Source organism: Drosophila biarmipes, chromosome X (assembly GCF_025231255.1).
Source record: "Drosophila biarmipes strain raj3 chromosome X, RU_DBia_V1.1, whole genome shotgun sequence".
In the NCBI taxonomy this organism is placed as follows: Eukaryota; Metazoa; Arthropoda; class Insecta; order Diptera; family Drosophilidae; genus Drosophila; species Drosophila biarmipes.
In genome coordinates this window covers 20,867,525-20,889,665 of record NC_066611.1, presented here as the reverse complement: position 1 = coordinate 20,889,665, position 22,141 = coordinate 20,867,525, and the positions used below count along the sequence as shown (strand labels likewise).

At 45.0% G+C, this 22,141-nt stretch overlaps 1 protein-coding gene across 1 annotated transcript in view; it reads right to left on the bottom strand.

Annotated features, from left to right (window-relative positions):
* LOC108023760 (uncharacterized) overlaps positions 1-22,141 on the bottom strand; it is a 56,514-nt gene that overhangs the window by 8,045 nt on the left and 26,328 nt on the right. Inside the window, 4 exon segments of the mRNA XM_044093421.2 lie at positions 6,965-7,094; positions 7,176-7,272; positions 8,406-8,562; positions 8,835-9,468. Of these exon segments, the coding sequence (XP_043949356.1) occupies positions 6,965-7,094; positions 7,176-7,272; positions 8,406-8,562; positions 8,835-9,111 (661 nt within the window). The 5' untranslated portion in view covers positions 9,112-9,468.

The window sequence follows — 22,141 nt, the reverse complement described above, 5'->3', positions numbered from 1 at the left end:
ATGGAGCGGAGGAGACAGAAAGAGAATGCCAGAGGGAGAGGGCAGAGGAAGTCACTGCCATTCGCATTTTGTCACAATTCATATGGCAAAACTGTACAGTTCGCTATTGTTGCTCGGCCATGAAAGCAGCCTCATGGAGGGCACAACAGCTTTCCTTCGCCACGGACAAATACAAAAACACCAAAACAAACACACATATTGCCAAACTTTATTGGTAGTTGGAAATATGCAACGCTTCCATGAAAACCTTACATTGGCCATAAAATCTGATGGCGTCTTAAAAGAAGTCCTTTTAGTACGGCTACAAATATGATTTTTTATTTTAAACGCACTCAAAAATGTTGAGTTTATACTCCTCCCCCTAAATGCCATAGAATTTGGACACCTTTTACGCCTAATTTTGCTAACACAAAACGTAAGTGTTGCGCTTTAATCGGATTATAATTATGCTTATCAATGGCAACATTGTTTTGAACCACTTTTTAATTGGTAATTAGTTTCAAAATTGTTTTTAATCGGATTATGATTATGTGTTTCGCCGCAGTGCTATGAAGGTCTTTCCATTTTGCATTGAATCACATTGGAATACCTGTCTTCACACTTTCTAATTTGAACTGTTAGTTGCAAAGGTTCTGTGTTTAGGTCACTAGGAAAAAGTATAAAAGCATTTGCTCTTTACTGCAAATGACAGTATAATATAATAAATTGTCTTTTAGCTTAGCATGTTAAATGTCATAAGCAAAAAGTATGATTATTATTGGTGCACTTAATAAAGACACAGTGGAAATACAACTTGTCTGCCTTATGCAACCCTCTTCTTTGATTACAAATTTACGTAAAATCAAAAAGGGCTGCCCTAAGCTCTCGAACTTCTGACAACATGGCACAAGAACGCTCGAAAAATAAATGCCAATTATGCAAGCGACAAACTTAAAACAATCAAATCCGGCTGACTGTTTGCCAGTGTATAACAATTTGTCGAGCACTTGACATAACGGATGCATCCCATCCCACACAGTGCATAACGCTTTTTCTGTATGCCGAACACTCGACGAAAATATGCATAAAATAAAAAATGCGAACTCAAGCCAATACAGAGCCCACTGAGCAAGTAGGGGCCTGCATATTTTCCAGCTAACGCAGCAACATTTTCCCTCCTTTCCTCTCCGTCCCTTTTTTTTCTGCGATTTTCACTCCCCGCTTCCAGCATGATTGTCGTGCCCAGCAAGCTGTTCCCCGTCGTCTCAGTCCCCCTTGACCCCCGGGTCATCCCTCGCGTGGGAAGAGGGGGCGCAAGGTCAAGGAGCTGGGAGAGTGGCCACTCGAACGGCGACGGTGCCTCGAACACATGCCCTGAAAAATGTTCCATAACCACTCACCAGCATACTCGCATACGCAGAGGCAGGGAGCATGTGTTCGTACACACGGAGAATAAATTGGGACAGTTTGCATGTACGCTTGTCCTTGACTTGATGAGTGTAAGCAGTTGCTGGCCCATCACACTGTCATTCAAAATCTCGATGGATATTAAACAAAAATTTACATATGTAGATAGCCTTAACAAAAGCAAATTGCGGACGGCATGGTCACCTCGCGGAAATGTCCCATTTTAAGACGTTTTTAAGCAAGTATGGTCACACTGTGGCCTCATTTTATTTCTTCCTTCTGCTTTCTGTTCCCCGGAATGACACATTCTCAGGACTGACAGATTTTTTCACGACGTTTATTCGGTAAGACATCCAAATGACTGTTGTGCCGCCCTCGCTTGGCTTGACTTTTTGATTTTATGACATTATTAAGCATTGATAGGCGACATTTACACACAGAAATGAGGGCTACGCTTGATTGGGCCATGCTCCCTGGTGCGTGGGTGGTGTGCATGTGTGTGTATTTCCGGATCCGGCATTAAAAGACGAAATCCCCCAGAGAGCCACAGAGACAACGAGCCATTGATGGGGCCGGGTGAGAGGCGAGCGCGTGTTCCGATCTCACTCTGAGGGCTTTAGGGATAACGCCCACCCCTACCCTCCTCACAGCTCTTCACTTTCTCTTTCAACTCTTTCTCCTCCATTCCTTTTTTGTCTTTTAATCCCTTTCGCTGGCTTTTACCCACTTGCGAGATTGATTGCCTGCAGTAAGCGTTTGAGAGAGCTATAAAAACTAGCCGAAAAAGCCAGCAAAGGGGTTTTCAGAAAGGGGGTTGGTGGTCTGAAAAATTGAGTAGTATGCGTTTTAGCGTTTGACACATGTCACGGTTGTAGTTGTTGCAGCTGCTGTTGAACAGGAAGACATTAAAAAATGTATGCAACATGTCAAGGGCGGCAGCGGTGGGGCGGCAGGTTTTAGCTGACAGTAGGCCCACACACATATGCCCACCGAGCACGTTGTGTGTGTGCGAGCCACATTACACGACCGAGGCAAAGGCGTTTGGCACTTATTCATTGGCCCATTCATTCATTCGCTCATTCATTTACTCGCCATTTCACCCCGCTTTCCTCGCACTTTCCCCGCCGCTTTCTTCGCTTTCCGTTGTCAGCGGAATGTTGACTTATCTGTGATTGCCTCACCGATATTGGTGTTCTTGCTATTGTAGCCGTTGTCGCATTATTTGTTTTATATTTGACACTGACACACCCACAACCAGCCCCGCCCCTCACACCCACCAAACGTCTAAGCCATAAAAATGAGACTGCGACTTGCAATAAAATAAAATAAACTGCCGCGCAATATATATTTTTTTAGCTCCTTCCCCACGACAGACCAACCAGTGTTGCCTGCTTCTAGGCTGAACTAGTTCGCCAGGACCTCCTCTTATTAAACTTAACTTTTGATAAATTCAAAATGTTTTCCAGTGACAACCCATCTTTTTGGGAAATGTTTAAAAAATACAATCTAAAACTAAATTTCCCATAAATGTAAACACACAACTTCCCATATGTGTTACCCCCGCACAATTAATTAAGCTCAGTGAAGTGGCTACTTACAAAAATCGGGTAAAGTCCGGCCAAATTAGTTCCCCCATTTAGGCCAGCACTGTGAACAGCACTGAGCCCATAGATTTTTTGGCCGGCACGTGTGGCAAATGATTATAGTTGCCGGCCCGGCCAGCGAAACACACAATTCCGGGCATACAAATTATGTAATAATAATAATACAACAGAGGACGTGCCATCTATCATGGCGAAACGAAAGTGTTTGTGGGGAAATATACAGGGTTTTTTTGGGGCGTTCACACAAGGGGCTCGCACAACCAAAGGGGGTTCACACACGCATCGTGTGAACACAATGCAGGCCGAGAGTGTTTAATAGCAGTTAACAGCGGCCCCGTAGAATACAATGCTGGCCATGCAAATAGGTGGTAAGCAGAATGCATGAATGGCGACGGGCGATTCTGTCGAACGACTATTTCTCCGCATTGCACAGCCATTTGTAATTCAAAATGGCAACCGGAAGTGGCCGACGAAGCCATTACACAGACGGTAATAGTTTATGGTCTGGCACCGTTGAAGGTCAACGGCGCCGAGAAGGTCAACGTGGGGGTGCCTCTTTATTTGCCAGAGATTTATGTGGGCCAATCGAGGGCGCTCCTGCCAGCTTGCATTCGCCCATTGATTGCAGCGAACGGCCAGGAATGGACTGCGATTTTACCGGATGCTCAGTATATGGTATATAGTGGCTCCTTCTTCGCCCAACCAGCGTTCGTATGCGTGCGCTTCCGACTCAATTAAGAGCGGCAAAAAGTTCTCATTCTGCGCGGGCGACAAATCCAATTAACAATAAAGCGCCGCCCTAATGACGTGCCACGCCCCAGCTGAAAACAACAAAAAACTAGCAACTTTCCCGCAGTTAGTTGGCTAAAAGTGGATTCTGCGGTGGCTCACTGCAGTTGGCCAAACTGAATCGCAGATGTCGGAAAACTGCAGGGTGTGCGTGTGTTTGTCCCAAAAAATAAAAATATTAATAACCACCGTATAAATCAGCACTCAATGGAGTTGTGCGGTATTTATTAGTTCAATGCTTTATATTTATGGGCGCAAGTGTTAATTTTATTACTGCAGCACAGGGGCGTATGTGTAATATTAATTATGCCAGGCAGTAGACAATGAACGACTGGATTGTGTCAATAGATAGGGCGGCCCAAGAGATAGGCGTTTGGGCCAATCGCACGAAATGCAAATACACAGGCATAAATTTCGCAGGTGTAAGTGCCATACATCAACGGATGGGATTTTGAGGACGCCATTAGCCCGCAAAAGTAGGCAATGAAATTAGTTTTACGAGCTAGCACACACATCTACCCACGGCAAATTGGCAATTTTCGGGGAATTTTAATTGAACGACATCCGGCGGAGACAGGTGGGCAATTGCGCACATCAAAAGTAGCTCAGAGGCCATAGGCCAAAGCCAAATAAGCTAATAACCAAATAACCGAGCATCTATCCCCCAACAGCCATGACAGCCACTCGAGTGTAAGCCCGTCCAAGTATCTTCATTGTTGAATAATGAGCCAAGTGTCCTGGCAGGGCTTTAGCAGATAATCGATGGGAATTTTGCATAATGGTCTTGTCTCCGCCGACTTAATCTCATGACGATCGTTCCGACGACCCTCCAGACCCCAGAACTTAGAACCCATTTGCCGGGCAAACTTTTGGCCCCACTCCAAGGTGACTGACTTGATGGTCTGGCTGGGATTTTCAGATTTTCAGATTTACAGATTCACCGATATTAAGACGACTTTCACATTCACCGCCCCCTCTCCACTTTATGGCACTTTATTTATAGAACACACACATTAGCTGGAAACAATCGAAACTTCCCACTTAGCAATTTGGGGACAAATTGTTTCATAATTGATTGATGTGCCATTGGGCCAAGTTGTCGAGAGCGGAGTCGAGAGCGGAGTCGTCGAGCATGGCAGCTGACAGATAAAAGATATTTAAAGTACGAAGCCCGGGTAAGTAATTGCAATCGCATCAAATCGGACTTAAGTACTTTGTAGTTTGGCAAGAAAATGAAAAAACAGAACCGAGTGCTTCCCTATGGCTCCACTTGGGGAAATTTCATGGCTTTTTAATGGGTTTTCTTTCGAAAGTGGCCCACAAAAAGGCGAAAATGCTCTACAAAATATCTATAATCGGCTCTAACTCAATCGAAAATATTTTACGATATTTTAAGTACTAACAATAAGTGGAAAAAATTGTTTTTTAATAAATTGCAAAGGCGGAAAGGTGGTATACTTCATCGTTTATTAATAGGAGAGTTAATGGACCTTGACAGACCCCCTTAGCAGATGGAAATACTGTCAAGTCTCTAATGGCCTTTGAATCAAATGCTTTAATTACAAGAGAACCAAGGGGACGCCCACAGTGCCCCACACATTTTTGGGGGAAACGAAGGGCGTGCAATTATCCCTGCCCAGATCCTGCAGAATAGATGGAACCCCCACTATCCTGTCCCCGTGTTCCGGCATGCCAACCGTATTCCTGCCGCTGTTGTTTGGTTTACCCAACTGCCAACCGCAGGTTGCCCTGCTTGTCTACTCCACACCCACCGGGGCCCATTTCCCCCGATTACCCCTTTAGCTACACGATGTCAAAATAATTTCAATGACACCCGCCATACAGTCGTGACTGGCAGCGTTCGCAGGGCAGACCTACATACACGCAGCGCTGGCTGGCGATATTTAGACAGATTTTTGATGGCTTTGCCGGCACCGCTCTCCTTTTCCCCTCCGGCGGCTGTCCGAAATTGAGTTTTGATTTCAAACTCAATTCACATAATGCGGGGGCGGTGCCGGCGCTGGCGATGTGTTGCTGCTGGTGATTGCTACAAATTCGATTGATTTAGCGGCGCGTTTATTGTGATGGCAGTCCGCCGACCACACGCCGAATTTCCTGAGCCACCCATTTCATTCCGTTTCAGTTCATTCCCTATTTTTCCGGATTCGCCACACAACGCGTGTCTGGTTTTATTTTTTTATTTTTGTAAACAATTTCCCACGCCAGGCTGCCCAGTGAAGTGAATACGCCAAGGCAAATCCGACAGTTGATACCCTCCGTGGGTCAGGAGTCGTACGTGACCACAGTTCTTAGATCGGCCAGGGCTCTTTAAAGCCCTCTCTTCGCCGAGAAACCGCCCAATTAATATTTAACAAGCACCGCATAATACCTTAATTGAAGCTTCCTTTTTTCTGGGCGAATATTGTTTTCCTCAATTAAAGAAAAACAGCAACGGAAACCACAAACTGCTGGGCCACATGAACGTAATCCCTGTTTTTTAGATGAACATTTCAAAAATAAACAAAATGGGCCGGAAATGAAAGTGTTGGCTCAGCCCAGCTTGCGGGCCATTTCAAATTATTTTTCCAATTAATATTTGGGCCTCTCACCTTTTTTCGGCTCGAGCGCCAATTCAATTTACATGGGGCCTGCATCTTAACGTCATTTTTGTTTTTCTTTCTGTGGCTTCGGGGGTTTGGGGCGGGCAGGAGGACACTCGACTGCTTAGCCCCCGGGTTACTTATAACTAATTGAAATCAGACAGAAAGAGCAGGGGGAAAGGGGCAGCAGACGCATTGGTAAATTGAAAAAATATGTGGCCAGGCCGGTCGGACGGGCGAAATCGATGCTGCCGGTTGACAGTTTGTTAATTAAAAACAGAAGCCGTTCATTGGGGTGGTGGGCCGGTTAGTGGGTTGTCCACTGGCCAGTGGAGCGGACATCTCCGCTCCGGGGCGGTCACTCAACGTCTCACGCACACACGCACACGTGACCGGCTCCGTGCACTTGGCAGGCTCGGATGGCAAACGTCAGATGGCCGGGCTAATAAATTGCCCAGAGAATCGAAGGACCGACCGCCGAACAAAGGAATCGGCCGGCGATTCGGAACGGGGCGAACGGGGGGTGCGAGCGACCGGAGGACTCCGGACCCAGGGTGGTGCCCAGCACTGGCACCTCTCACTCACCTATCGTCGTAATTAATGTCAGGGAGTACAGAAAGGCCGAGGCGTAGGTCCATTTGTGTGTCGGTGCATTCAGCTGGATGCCGCCGGGGGGATAGACCTTAGACTGGCGCACAGCCCGCAGCAAAGTGTCCTGCAAAACGCCGAGGAAGCGGCCAATTAGAGTCCCGAATCGGGAAGACGTCGGCGGTTCCGCCTCGGGGCGGGTGCTCACCTGGAACAGCTGCACCTCCTGGGCGGCGAGGCGGGTCCAGTTCTCCTTGTACAGTATGTTCAGGTCCTCCGTTATCGACCACAAGCGATCCACCGTCCTGAGGGAAGAGACAACAAATGTTACTATTCATTGGGCCATGGCTATACGTTTCAATAGTAATATTTTTCAAAAAAAACATTTTTTTATCGGTTTTTCAAGCGTAACTTGGTCAATTCATGTCGCACAGTTTCAAGAGCGACTGTTTTGAGCAGCTCGCTTCCGACCACAACCATTTTAAGAGGAACTTATTTTTTGACCAAATTTCACATTTTTTGTAAGGGGACTTTTTAAGAAAAAATCTTAAAAGATAACAATTTTTAGGTTAAAACGCCAATGCAAAGAAAATTGCGCAACGAGCTCAACGACGCATTCCACTCTTCGATGCGATGTTTAATTTCTTTAAAAAAGCAAAAAAAAAGATTTTTTAGGGCGAAAAATGCGAATCAATTTACGAGATTCAGATTTTGTCAAAAATACGACTTTTCTTTCCCGTTTTTTAATCGTAATTTAGCCAAATCAAGGCGTACAGCTAAAAGACCGACTGTTTTGAGCAGCTTGCTAAATGTCCTAACGATCCCTATCACTTTAGAGAAAATTAATTTTTTGACCCATTTTCGCATTTTTTGTAGGGATCAGAAATTTTTGGAAAAAATCTCAAAAGTTTAAGATTTTTAAATTTAAATGCCAATTGATAGGAAATTAAGCAACGAGCTCAACGACGCATTCCACTCTTCGATCCGACGTTTAATTTCTTTACAGTAGCCAAAAAACTGATTTTTTAGGGCAAAAACGCGAATCAGATTTACGAAGTTCAGATTTTGTTAAAAATTCGATTTTTCTCTCCCTTTTTCATTCGTAGTTTTGCCAAATCAAGGCGTACAGCTAAAAGTCTGACTGTTTTGACCAGCTCGCTACCTCTGCTATCAATCCCAATCACTTCAAGGAAAATTTATTTTTTGATCAATTTTCGCATTTTTTGAGAGGGGGTGCATCAGGAATTTTTGCAATAAATCTCAAAAGCTTAAAATGTTTAGGTTTGAATGCCAATAGGAAATTAGGCAAGGAGCTCAAGGATGTATAACATTCTCCATTACGACTATTTGCAAAAAAAATCATTTGGGTTTTATTCAAAAATATTCAACCTATTGCAAATATAAGTAGTTCCTTGGTTAGCAAGTTGAGTATATTCACCTGGAACGTATCTCAGCGTTGGCCAGTTCGGTGCGGGGATAGGGCTTGGAGGCGGCCACTGCGGTTTCCAGGGTGCCCCCGTCCTCCAGTTCGCCCTCGAGGGTCACGAAGACAATTGAGCCCATGGCGGTGTAGAGCAGCACCAGCAGAAGTACGCCTGCAAAGGTCAGAACGTTAATTACATCGGATTCATAATTTATTTTTGTGTAATTGGAACTTCTTAAACAAGCAAAAGAGACATTTAATTTACAAGTAGCAATGAAGTTATTTATTTTAACAAAAAGCCCCAAAAAGTATGCTACATTTTGTATTGGCAACAGTGCGTATGAGTAATACTGCGCTGCACTACTCATACGCACTGTTGGCTGCATAAAATGTAGCGCACTTTTTGGAGATTTTTAGTTTTTGCTTTGGATGAATTTCCCTCACCTGTTGCCGATATGCAGTGCGACTTGGGCGCCTTTTGACAGCCACAGAGACTGACGCCCCCGCCGCCCGCCTCCCGCTTGTCTGCCTTGGAGGCGCCGCCGCCACCGACCGCCGCTCCGCCCGCCGACGACTGCCGACCGCCGCGGCCGCCGGAACCGTTCGCTGCTGCCGCCGCCGCTGCTGTGGCTGCCACATTGCTGCTGCCGCTGGCGGCACAGCTTCCGCTGCCGTCGCTGCCGAGGAAAGCCGCCAGCGGCAGTGGCGACTTCTTGTTCATAGTGCTGCCTTGCTGCTGCCCTTCGACCTTTGACCTGCGGCCAATCTGCCAGTCAATCAATCAAGCCGCTCGAGAGCACTCTGATGTGCAGCCAGTCGGCGGAGGTGTAAACTCCGGCGGTAAGCGCTTTCCTTCTCTGCCGCTGACAATCGAATCAAACGCTTTGACGCTTCATGTGCCACGTAATTTGCATCCCCTTCTGCCTCTGTGGCTGTGGGTGGGCAGGGTTTTCGATGTTATTATGTGACCGTCATAAAATCTTGTTATTGTTGTAGCGCCCCTTTTACGAGCTGCTTCTTTTTCTCCCTTTTCTGCACAATGCGGATGTGGAAGTGAGACAGCCTGCCGCACCGGATGCTGCAAATGCAAAGGGAAAAAATATTTTCATGAAAACCTGGCCAAAATGAAAATGAAAATTGCGCTGTGAGTGTTTTTGGGGGCGCAAATTGCACGGCAAACGCCCTGTAATTGAGTCAACAGCTTCAGGTTAGCACAGGGAGAAGTAATATGCTGGCAAAGCGAACAGGCTATACCCCATAAGCACTTCATTAGCATTAGGTGGGTAATAACTAAGGAAGGTAAGATGGTTAGTGGAAACTCCTCAAAAAGATATGAAATATTAATTGCAAACAATAATAATAATTTGCTTTGTTTTCCAATATACTTCTAGGAAACTCAACATTATTTGCCAGCAGTTAGAGTACCAATTCCATTAAGCAAATCATTTTGCAGGCACAAAACTGTGAGCATGCCCAGCCGGGCGAAAGATCGGTTCCCGGGTCAGTGGGCGACACATCCTCATTATCCTGCTAATCACGGTCAGCACATTCACATGCACACATATCTGGAGTGCTTGTCGCAAATAATCTGATAAACGTGGAGATGGCTGGCATTTAAATTAAAGATTGCGCCACCCAAGCACAAAAACTTGCCGACTGGTGAGTGGTGCCAGTGATTCCGGCTCCGGTTCCTTCTGGTTAGCACGTGCCATCCCTTTTCGGGTTTCAGATGGCCGGATCCTAATCCCGTGGCACTTCAATTAGGGACACCCAGTTTCGGTTCCAGGCCTGTTTTCTGCTTATAGCTTGCATTTTTGGCGAGCCCCGCCCTCAATGCTAATTAGGTGAAGACATCGCAGCACGTGCCTCTCCGCCCAAAAGTCCCCCGCTTAATGAAACATGTTCAATTGTTGTCGCCGCACATGTATGTGGCACATATCCTGTCATTCAATCTGGCTGGGAGGCCAGAGATGCGGTCCTGCGATAAGTGAGACACGAATTTGTGTGTGTACTTCGGCACAGAGAAAACAACACCTTAATCACTTCTGGCGTTTGAAAAACAAGGCAAAACTGTACTCTGGGACTCGGGTATTTACTTACTATTATGAGTAAACACCTTATAGATGGATTCTCTGGTTTCCGCACCCAAATTATACCTTTAGTATTGGTTTGGCAAAGGAAACACGATTTGCCCTCCGATGATTGCATGCAAATTTCCATGTGAAATGCACTTCAGCTGTGATAACAATTTTCCCTCAGTGTCTGGCCGTTGAAATAACTACACGCATCAGGCAAATCAAGCGGGTAATTGGTAATTGCATCTGCATATCTATTCTCTTTGGCCGCACAATTGAAATGGATATTTGCAGGGCCTGGCAAAGGCACAAGGACATGCAATCGGCATGGAAATACTTTTGGTTCACCTCAAGCCTAATGCGACAGTATTTTCGTGTTTTCGTATTTTCAGATTTTCGGATGCTCGGATTGCCGAGCTTTCGCATGGCCAAATGCCAATCTGCATTCCAGACAGTCCGCTTCAACACTATTATCCTGCCAATTTGCGCAGGACCATCAGCGAACGGGGCCGTCATCAATCATGTGAAAGGCGGCAGGACCGCAGACCGAAACAATGCCGCCCATCCTCCGAGCCAAAATGAATCAATCTCGGCCACCGGCCAGCGGCCAGGATTAACTTAGAGTGCTTGGCCAGAAATAAGCAGCAATTTATGAGTGCTTCCCTTGGGCTCTTGACATTCCACTATTTAATTTTAATTTGCCTTTGAGTTAAAGACACTTTACCAACAGTGTTTTGATTAAAAGTACATTGCACATTCCACCTATTTAATTTTAATTTGTCTTTGAACTAAAGACACTTTACCAACACGGTTTTGCTTCATAAGTAAATGGCCCACTTTCTAACACTAAAAACATTCTTTGATGCTCAAAGAACACACAAATATCTCCATAAATTATAAAATGTCTATAAACTAGAGAAGAATATTTTATTTCCCACTTGACTTACCTCTCCCACAAATTCCAGGATTTTAATAGTAAGTCATTGTGATTTGCTGTGAAATCTTCACCCGTATGCTAAGCGCAGACCTTGATTTGTTTTTTCTTGCTTATTACCACCTAGGCTTCGCTTGCAGCCCAGCATTCCTGGCATTTAAATATTACACCTGTTTACCACGCCATTTTCCAGCTTAACCACGCCCCTTCCGCCCACTTACACACACCCTTACACACCTAAAGGCGGTACAACATTTATTTCGCCCTTTTAATTGCTGACATTTATTGAACGCTCCGCCGTGTGTTAAATCTACCGTGAGAAGAACGCAACATCGATGGTGGATGGTGCTTGGTATATGGATCGGAGGGGGCAGGTGAAAGGGCGGGGGATACTTATGTATGCACACATTCCAGGTGAGTGTATATACGTACACACGTGTTGTTGGCTTTGAGTCTGACTTAAGTGCAAACTTATGCCAATTATGTGAAGCTTTTCCCAGCAGGCATTCAGCATTCAATTTTACTTACACGCGGGAAAAGGGTGAGCTGGAAATCGCAGTTAATTAACAGAACACATTTAAGTTATGTAACAAAAATATAATATTAAATGCGTAAATGCTTAACACTTGATCAAATGAATTATTAGGGGGATGGATAGTTCTTTATTAAGTGAAATAAAGCGAAGTTTTCCCTATCGCCCTTTAACTTTCAGTTGCGCTTGCAATTTATCATGAAAATACTTCTTCTCAAGTATTTCTCCCTGTGCACACATAGCTCAATAAGAGCGGGACAGAGCGGGAAAACCCAAGCAGATTACACGGATCATTAGCTCAAATGAGAAAGTTCACATGTTCTGCTTCTGCTCCAGCTCCTGGCTATGCTGATGGTTCTCCGGCTTCTTCCTCTGCCATATCGCACCAAACACGACGTCCAGCACTTAATCAAATGCAAGCAGCGCCCAGGAGAAGCCAGCCAAGTGTCCTGCGCCCAGGAGGAGTCCTGCCCACGACTCAAGACGAAGGGGGTGGCCAGGAGACGGTGCCACGGCGAAGATAGATGCTTCCAAGATGGCAACACGAAAGGGGGAGAGATATCTACAACCAATATGCCTGATTGAAACGAAGTAACTTTCCAGGACATGCGACAGGACACAGGACACAGGACACACGCAGGACACGTGCAGTTATTTGCGGAATTTTGATAGATTTTCCTGCAACTGATTTGCGCACGTCCCGGCGAAGGCAAAAGGTGAATCAAATGGAGCAGCCAGAGACTCTATCCTATCGCATCGTAGCCTTTCCACCGCTCCATTTGCCCCGATCCTTTTTTCTTGCCAAAGTGCAAACCAATGTCCGCCAGTCCTTTGGCCGTTTGTGACTTTGTTGCCCCACTGATGGGCATCCACTGGCGGAAAAGAGCGGCCAATAGGCAATTAACTTACATAGCTAATAGCTTACATTTGCGCACTGCTAACAATATGTGAATAGCTCTCGAATGTCAAAGCGAGTAAAATGTGAAAACTGTAAAACAATTTAAGGCACTTTGCAGAGCTGATTGATTGCCTGCGAGGGCAAGGTACTACCTTTCCCCGACCGATTAGGGGCCAACTATTTCTGCAAGTGCCGATGAAAGAGTCATTAGGAAGGGCGGATCGGGGGTGGCGACCCCAAGGACGGCACGGACATCACGCAAGCCGCCAAAAACGATTCTCGTGTCCAAACTGACTGGCAGGATCCAGCGGCCAGGACATGAGCCCACTCCGAAAAAAGAGAAGCAGAAACAAAAACCAGAGCCCAGAGCCCAGAGAGAAGCGATGGCAGCCTTTATGGGGCTCCGAAAGGGGGTCACACACATCCAAATATCCATTTCTCACTCATTGCGTTTTTGGCAACTTGCTGCACAATTAAACGGCAAATCACGCCTAGGATTTGGTAAAAGCATCCAGTTCCCAACATCCTCTCCTGAATGCAGCACACCAGCACCAGCACAGCAACAACAATGGATGGCCAAAACCGCACAGAAAGCAATTGCGAAATGGCACAAAAACTGGAGCATGGCCAAAGGCGAAGCCATCGAGGATGGAGCATCCAGCATCCAGCGTGCAGCTCGATCGGAGGCGGATGCGGACGCGGAGGGCAGGAGATTGATGACGAGCAGTGTGCGGGAAAAACCACCGACGTTGGAAACTTGGCCGGAGGGCAAAAAGTAAATTGCAAATGAAATGTACAGAGTCCGGACGGGCCGAGGGGTCCGGACCTGATCAGCGGGGCGGTTTGGGCGGTCAAAGAGCCATAAAGAACCCGAAAACAAAAGTTAAGCAAGGACCAAAAAATGCCGTGGAAGCCATAAAGCCTCGGGCTCCTCGGGAAAACAACACCGAATCTGGGCAAAAGGTAAAGGGAGTAAGTATCAAAAAACAAATGCGGTTCTAGGGAAACGGAATACATCAAGCTAAGTGACACAAAAAGATCATAAATGTCACAGGACCAGCGGATAACTATGTAAGAACGGAAGCGAACAACCAACAATAATGATATCAACTACAGTAGACTCCCTGGAGGCTGAACATTTCCAAAGAAAACGGCACACTGATAAAAACAACTGGGGTAACACAAATAAATAGAGGCATTTTGAATTCAAAATTTGGTGTTAAACATTTGAGCCCATTACAAACACAAAATGCATTTAAAAATCATAGTGAATTGCTTGATTTAGTTTGTATTTATTTATGTGTTTTCAACCTCTAATATATGTTTGTGTTTGTCACCGAAAACCTCCTTTCAAGTGGCATTCAAATCATAAAATCTTTAAATTAACTAGGTCGGTTTACTTAAAGATTTTCATATTTAAAGTAATATTAACCGCAATGTAACAAAATGGAAAAAATATTTCATGTGTATATGAAACCCCATGTTTTTTATCGATGTAACTAACAAGTACTATCCCTACTTTCAAAATATTTTATTTCCAAAAGTAATTGTTCAAAGATTGTTTACTGATTGATTGATTGTTTATTCACAAGCATAACCAGAACGAGGAATATTGCTCTGCTTCAAACAGAGCTGACTTCCCGGCAATTAGCGCTGCGTTCCTCAGCACAAAGGCCCCACATATCACTATCAAACAAGAGCTGCCCACAAAAAGGCCAAACACTCACCGAAATGCGCACTTTGTTCTCGAAATGCCAAATGCGTAAAGCTGATTCAATTCCAGCCCGGGAATGTCCGGCCAAAGGGTTCAAAGGTGGGCAAAACTATCGAATTGATTATCCCCCAGCCGGCCGGAGTTGCCTAATTCTATTACCGACCCCCGCTGACCAGAGCCAAATCCTCGCATCCACACAAATGGATCCAAACAATAACTCACAAAAATCCTCACAATTTGCTGAACTTGAGCCCGGCGCACAAGCCAGGGGTTAAGGGGGCGGCGGTGGGCCGAACAAATGCTTAGGCTTAACCCACTTGAGGGGCTCTTGGGTTGGATTGCAACCAACTCGAGTTAACCCATTAGTGCCCGGGCAGAGGGCGGAGGGGAGGGGAGGGGAGATAAAAACCAGGAGGCGAGATGGAAATGAAAAAACAATTTCATTGCAAAGTGAAACGTAGAGTCACGTCCAAAGGGGTTCGCTGCTTGCTGTTATTGCTTAGCTGGTGATTTTGTGGAGCAAGCAAATAAATTGGAAAAAAGGAGCAGGGGCGGCAGCACTAGGAAAATCAGTCAGATAGCTGCCACGCCCCCGCCCCTGTGTCCTCCGTCCTTTCGTCATGTTGAGTCTCGCAATGATTGAAAGCCCAGACGCACACACACTCGAGGCACACACACCGACGCACTGGGAATATGTGTTGGTGGAAACAGATTCAAGATCCAAGAGAACGTTTAATTTTTAATAATTACTGAATTTCCAGTAAGAGCAGGTTATATATACTCTGAATATTAGGCACTTTTTATAAATATAATTGTTGTTTTAACTAATTGAATGGTTTTGTACCTTTACGGAAATCGGATACAATTTAGAAGTGTAATATATATTTCTCGACGAACTTAATAGTTTTGTGCCAATTTTTCTTCAGTGTCTGTAAAAAACACGAGTAGAGGACTCAGAGCTCGAAATTCAATTGGAACCCTCGCAAATGAAGAATTTTCTGTGCACTTTTCTAGGGCACACGTAGCGGCACTCGAGGGCTAAGGGCTGACGGGTGGCAAGTGGGGGTGGCGATGGGCGGCGGTGGGTGGTGGGGTGCGCTTCGGATCAAGACGTCCGAGCCAACATAAAATTTGTTGTGCAAAACATAAAAACCAAACATAGAACGACATGAAAATGCGGCAAGAAAGAAATAGACGCCAGTCCAGTTCACCAAGTGAAATTCCAGCAGAACACTACAAACAAGCAGAAATGTATGGAGAGGCGAGCGCAGGAAAACGAGAAGATACTGCAGACAAAACAAAGACGGGGTGGCTAAGACTAAACTAAGATACGAAAAAAGATACTAAGATACAAAAAATAGAGAAAGCGCCGAGCACAGAGAATCATGAAAAATGTAAAGAAAGCAAAGGAGAAAGAGAAATAGAAAGCACACCAACGTGCGGCGAGAAAAGAAGCTGGCAAAATAAAAACTAAATCAAAAAGGAAAACACAGACCGAGATGCAAGTCCTCGTCTTATGCTAAGAATTTTGATGCACTTACAGAAATGTACGATACCAGGAAGGGGGGAGGGAGGGGGTGAAAGTAGAGGCGGGCGGAGAAAGTGGGAGTCGGGAGTGGGGGTGGCAGCGGGAGGAGGTGTGCACCGCCACAAGTGGCACTGACGAAGGCAAACACTGATTGGCACAAGGCCAGCGATACAGCAGGCAGCAGAGAACATTTCACTCGAGATTCCCCACTTCTCCCCAACTTTCTCACGAGCTTCAAGCATTTCTCCACACAATGATACTGAGTCTCAGTGTATAATGGCCTTCAATTAGTTCGAGTCAATAGCCCAAAGCTGACCACGAAATGCGGGCCGGAACTTTAAGGCTGCTCGACTGCAAAACAAATATTTCTAGAAAAAATATTAGTTATGAGAAAATTTCCTATGGTTTCCCCTAATTAAGTACTCAATTTTGGATTTTCTTCTCCGATACAACGTATTTAATGCCAAGCAAATCAGCAGGCAAGCAGTGGGCTGATTTGAATTGAAAAATAAGAAAAAACTGTAAGTCGAGATAAAAATACCTGATCAAACCCAAATCAATTGAGACGCTCTTTCCATAATTTATGGCTAGCTGAATTTCCCACACACGAGCCAGTCGGCCAGAAAACCCAACTTATTTATCGGGCGAGGAGCGTGATGCCGCAGTCCTTCCCAAACGAAGTGCGATGGAATCGTGCCCGATTTGATTGCCAGTCCCCAGTCACGCCCCCAGTGTTTGGGATACTCACTCGCTCCTTTAGGAGTTTAAAAACCGCAATAAATAAATCTTTTGGCTGCTCAAGTCCGAGGTCCCGACCGCAGACATGGATGCGAAAAACAACCTATGTGAAATGGTAAGGGGGATATAAAAACTGGGCCTGGGGCTGTCAGCTCGCCGGACTCGTTGACGGTTTGTGGCCACCGAAAAGCGGACGCGGATGCGGATGCGGATATGCGGATGCGGTCGGGGCCTGCATAATGACCCACAAGCATAGAGCCGGGTTTGTATTCCCCTTCCTTACTTTTTGGCCCCTGCCACATGCGAACAACTCGGCAATCTTTTGCATCATCGAGAGCGAATGAAATACGTGGTGGGAAGAAGTGGGAAAATCGGGGAGACGTCGGGGAAACGTCGGGGGGAGCTGCCTTCTGCGACTGTTGCTTCTTTGGACGCGCCCTGTAAATGCATAAACAAGCTGAGAGCCGAGTCGTTTTCCTGCCACATCCAGACGCCACTTGAAATTACATGGCCCCAGTGAGGAAACCGAGACCGAGACGGGTTGAGAGAAAGGGCGGGGGACAGCGAGTCGGGCCCGAAACCAAAGCCCCAAAAAGGAAGCCGCACCGTGAGACAAACTGCACCAAAAGCCCGAGGAGAAGCCGCAACCAAAATGGTGGGGTGCATGGTAAACATCGCCAAGTAACAGCGGACAATAGGCGTTTGAGTTTCGAGCTGTGACACAATGATACCTCTTTGGGAAACAGCTTTAAAAATTAGCTCAAAAATCGCTTTTAAGAATTCCCAAAAGTATGCCACAAAATCAATGACAACAGTATTTTTCATAGCATGCTTTTATACACTTTCCCACGAAATTTCAAATCTCCATAGAGATAGAATGAATGGTTAAGGCATATCTAGCTTACAATAATACAATTTTGGATAAAACCTGAAAGGAGTCTTTAGAACTTAAAAAAAAATTGCTAATGGAACAGATTTTTTCATAGCCTACTTTTAGATACCCTTAAAGACAGTTTTAAATCCCCAGTGACTTTTGCGGAAAGAATGAGTGGTTTGTATTGAGCAACGTTTGCTCTGAAGACAAGCCGGACCACTGTAACGAATCCTGCGACTGCGAAACTGGAAGACGGAGGCCCGAGAGCCCGAGACTGGCACGGACAGTTTCGGTTGCTGCTCGCGTACATCTGGCTGCGAATGTTTCGCATATGTAGCCAGCACGTTCTTCATTCAATGCCATGAAACGTGTTAAGGAGCCGGGGGTTCTTATTTTCAATGCAAGTCTGTGGCCGCATGATATGAAGGGGATGGTGGGAAATTTAATCAGTATACCATTGCGAGCATTCCGATAGACAACCTGAATTTAGATAACAAATTATGCATTGCCCCCACCCGAGGACCATTACAATTGTTGCACATGTGTGTGCGGGGGCAGGCGGATGCGACGTGATGCGAGGAGGTCCTTCGTGGGCAACCTTTTAGGCTCCTCTTCCTGTCGTTTTGCCCAGCGCTTACCCTGCTCTGTCTTCCTTTTTTCAGCTCTGGCAGAGGTCAGCAATTTTCATTTGAGGGCTTCGAGAGCCGGGGCGAATTTAGTAGGTCGCCAGGAAATGACAGTTATTGCCATTTGCCTTTCGGTTCAGTTTTCTGGGCAGCCCCCAGCTCCTTTGGCCCCAGTTTTTACACCACAATTACGGGCGATGAATGAAAATGCAATGGGAAAATGCTTTTTAAAATGCACCCAACCCGGCCACTGACCACAGGCCGCCACCCTGGAAAAACCCCAAAAAGTATGCTGCGGGATTTGGCACAAAGCGGGCTACATTTTGTTTATTTCTGGCCTGTCGGTCACGTGTTGACGCAGTTCCTCGTTCGAAACCCCCTCCGCCGCCTTTATAGTCCTTTTTTGTGTCGGCCATAATTGCACTTTGGTTCCGTTTCCAGTTCACTTGCTCCTCGTCTCGTTTCGATTCGATTCGATTCGATTCGGTTTGTTGTTTAAGCCGAAATTGAGTTATGCTACAACAGGTTACGGGATCGGGACACTGGGGCCTTTGGTGGGAGGGCTCCACTCGGCTGGAAGGTAACCCGAAAACTGAGAGCCTAATTGGACACATTGATTGCGAGTTGCAGAAAAAAGGAAAATGAAAGTGAAAAACGTAAGGAGCAACCACAAAGAGGGCAAAACAGCGGAAATAAACAAGAATTTGGCAGGCTTTGGAAGGGGGCGAGCACAAGCCTTAAAGCCCCGAGCAAATAATAACCAATTCTCAAGTTCTAAATACCCCTAGCACCTGCTATACAGTACCAAATACGAACCCAATCACTGACAAAATAGTATAATACATATAATAGGGAGCACACCACAAGTAAACAAACTTAGCCTGGCTATAACCCAGCATATTCTATCCCAACCTGGCTTTTATTTGCAAGCAAGTGGGGGAAAAATTAGATTCCGAACGGCAGAGAGCAAAGTTGATGACTTTGTCGCTGACCAGACGGGACTGTACCGCACATGGAATAAAATAAAAGTATCCAACAAAGGCAAATCCACTCCAATCACTCACCTAAAAACCGAAAACCGAATCCCCTGCAAAACGCTGCAGGGGAAAAGTCAAAAGTGCAAACACTCAGCAACCCACATCTCCACACCCACCCCCCACCACCTCGCACTTGTCCCCAAAAAATTTTGTCATAATCCAAAGCCAAAAAACCAATAGACCGAACCACATCCCAACCACACACACTAACGCAAACACACACACAAACACGTGTCCAATTTTCGCATGGATTTCAATTTTCCCAACCTGTTTTTTTCTGTGTGTTGGGCAAATAAATGAAATGAAATGAAACATTTTAACAATAAATGCAAATTTAGCTAAGCCGCCTATTGGCAACTAAAACCGACACGGACAAAATAGACAAACAGGCACGCACACACACACACACACACAAGCACACACTCACCCCCGCACACACCATAACAGACGCTCACGCACACATGCTCACGCAAATCGAAAAGTCTATAAAGCAGGCAAAGCCACCAAAAAATAGAGAAAAGAAGCGACCAAAAATGTGATGGGCGACAGAAGAGAGGGGTAGTCTGGAGGGAAAGCTACACTGGGCGAAATGGGAGCAGTTCAAGCTACTTTAATATTTTACATTATTTTATTTCATCACCTCATCTAAAACCGAGTCATAGTAAAAACCTGGGAAGTTTAGGAGGCTTTATCTAAAAACACCTAGGTTACGTTATAGGTACTTTACAGTTGCCTTACAACCAATGTTTAGAGCAAAAAGATAAATCTTGACATGAGTAAGTATACAAAAGCCAGTCATTAACTCAATATAATTAAGATTTACATTAGCAAAGCTAATGAAGTGATGAGTTAAGTGGCACATTCTATAATATGTAGTTTTTATTTAATTTTTACAACGAATAGTACAAAACTACATTTTGTTTTAGTCCCTTCCTGAGAAAAGAAATACATTTTTCCTCAGTGTGGGCATGCAAATTTTCCGCTTTATTTTCACGCGCATCTGGCACACTCTCACACACACGAAAGTAGGGAAATCAAAAGCTCCCTTTGTGTGGGTGAGCGTGAAAAGTGAATGGCGAAATGTGTCAGCATGTGGCTAAAAAAGGGAAAATTTTCATTTTTTTGCCACTAGCTTTGGGGCATCTGACCAATTGTATGATTTAATATGACAATGGGCCGGCGGTCTCTTTTATGGGTGCGTGTGTGCTTCCACATATGGACACATAAAAAAACCACTCAACTAAGCCTTTATTTAATAACAAACTAAGCAAAAGCGACTGCGGGCTGCTCTCAAAAACCGAAAAGCAATCAGCGACTAAGCTAATACACTCAGCAGAGCAGAAATATGGGATTGCCGACGATTGAATAAATCCGAGTGAGTTGGCTCTTCAAAGGGTTGCAGTTTATTCAAGGGTTTAGCCCAGGCTAAAAATATCTATTTCTACTTTTATGAGCATTTTTAACCCTTTTCTAACAGTTTAAAGTCCTTGATACCTCTCACTTTGCCAACCACACAGAACATCCCAACCCTAAGGCTTCTCAAATGATTCTTCTCCCTATAATAGGTTCTATAATATGCCAAAGGCATGATTACTTTTTAGGTTCTATAATTCCAGTTTAATGTTTAATGAAAGTAATCAAGTAATTAGGTTCTATAATGTGGTCAAAGAAATGATTACTTTTTGGGTTCTATTATATGATTTTAAACCAATTGAATTATTCATTTTTAGGTTCTATAATATGAGCAAAGGAATGATTACTTTTTAGGATCAATAATATGGATAAAGGAACGATTACTTTTTAGGTTCAATAATATGGATAAAACAGTCCCGTCCCAAGAGAACCCGAAGGACCCAAAGTTTAGGACTCATTCCTCGGTAAAGTTCTATTGCAATCGCTCAAGTGGAACATCGATTCCGCCGACCCAATCGATTTCCAGTCCCAGCGATTCATATTCCAATTCCGATTCCGATTCGCTCTTGGCAAACGACTTGAAATTCGAAAAGTAAACGAAACGATGATAAAATAATACGAGTGCAAACAGAGAAGCAAACACCAGCCAACAGCAGAGCCCAAGGTACAGATGTGTGGGTTCGCTTTGGTTATAGATGGCTGCATATAAACTGAAAATCGAAAACCATATTTCAATTTGCGGCATTTAGTCCACACACACACACACACACACACATGGGGAGGGGCTTTCGGTGCTGGAAAATCGGGAGGCCAGAGGACACGCATGATCAAATTGATACGCTTGCCGTAACGAGCAGCGCTCGCCGAGTGAGTTGGGCACACGGTACGTATACGTACTCTGCGCCCTGCTGTGGGTTAAAGTGGCGTGCGGTGGGTTAAGCCTGTGTTTTCGGGGGGCGGGCAAGTTCGGGGCGGGCGGTGCGGCGAGCGACATCGGCGGCAACTAATCGACCCGGAGCGAATGCCTCGAATCAAATATAAATTGCAACACTGTCGATGAATGTTTCTCTGTCCGCATTTGGGCGTTTGTGTGAGTGCAGCATGCACTGAGAAAATATACTTTCGCAAAAAACCTTTTTTAAGCATTTTTTACTTAATTTTTCGAGTTAAACAATTTCCAGAAACTTTTTAAAAACGCCTACAAATCTTTTTTAATTTTTAGAACTAAATATATTTATTGTAACCTTGAAACTGCAAAACCTACTATGATAATTTACGTAGTAAGAATGTATTTTCCCTCTTTTATTTAATGTTTTATAATAACTTTTGTCAGTGCACTTCACACGCTCGCCCTGTCTTTGATTGTAAGGCATTTCGAAATG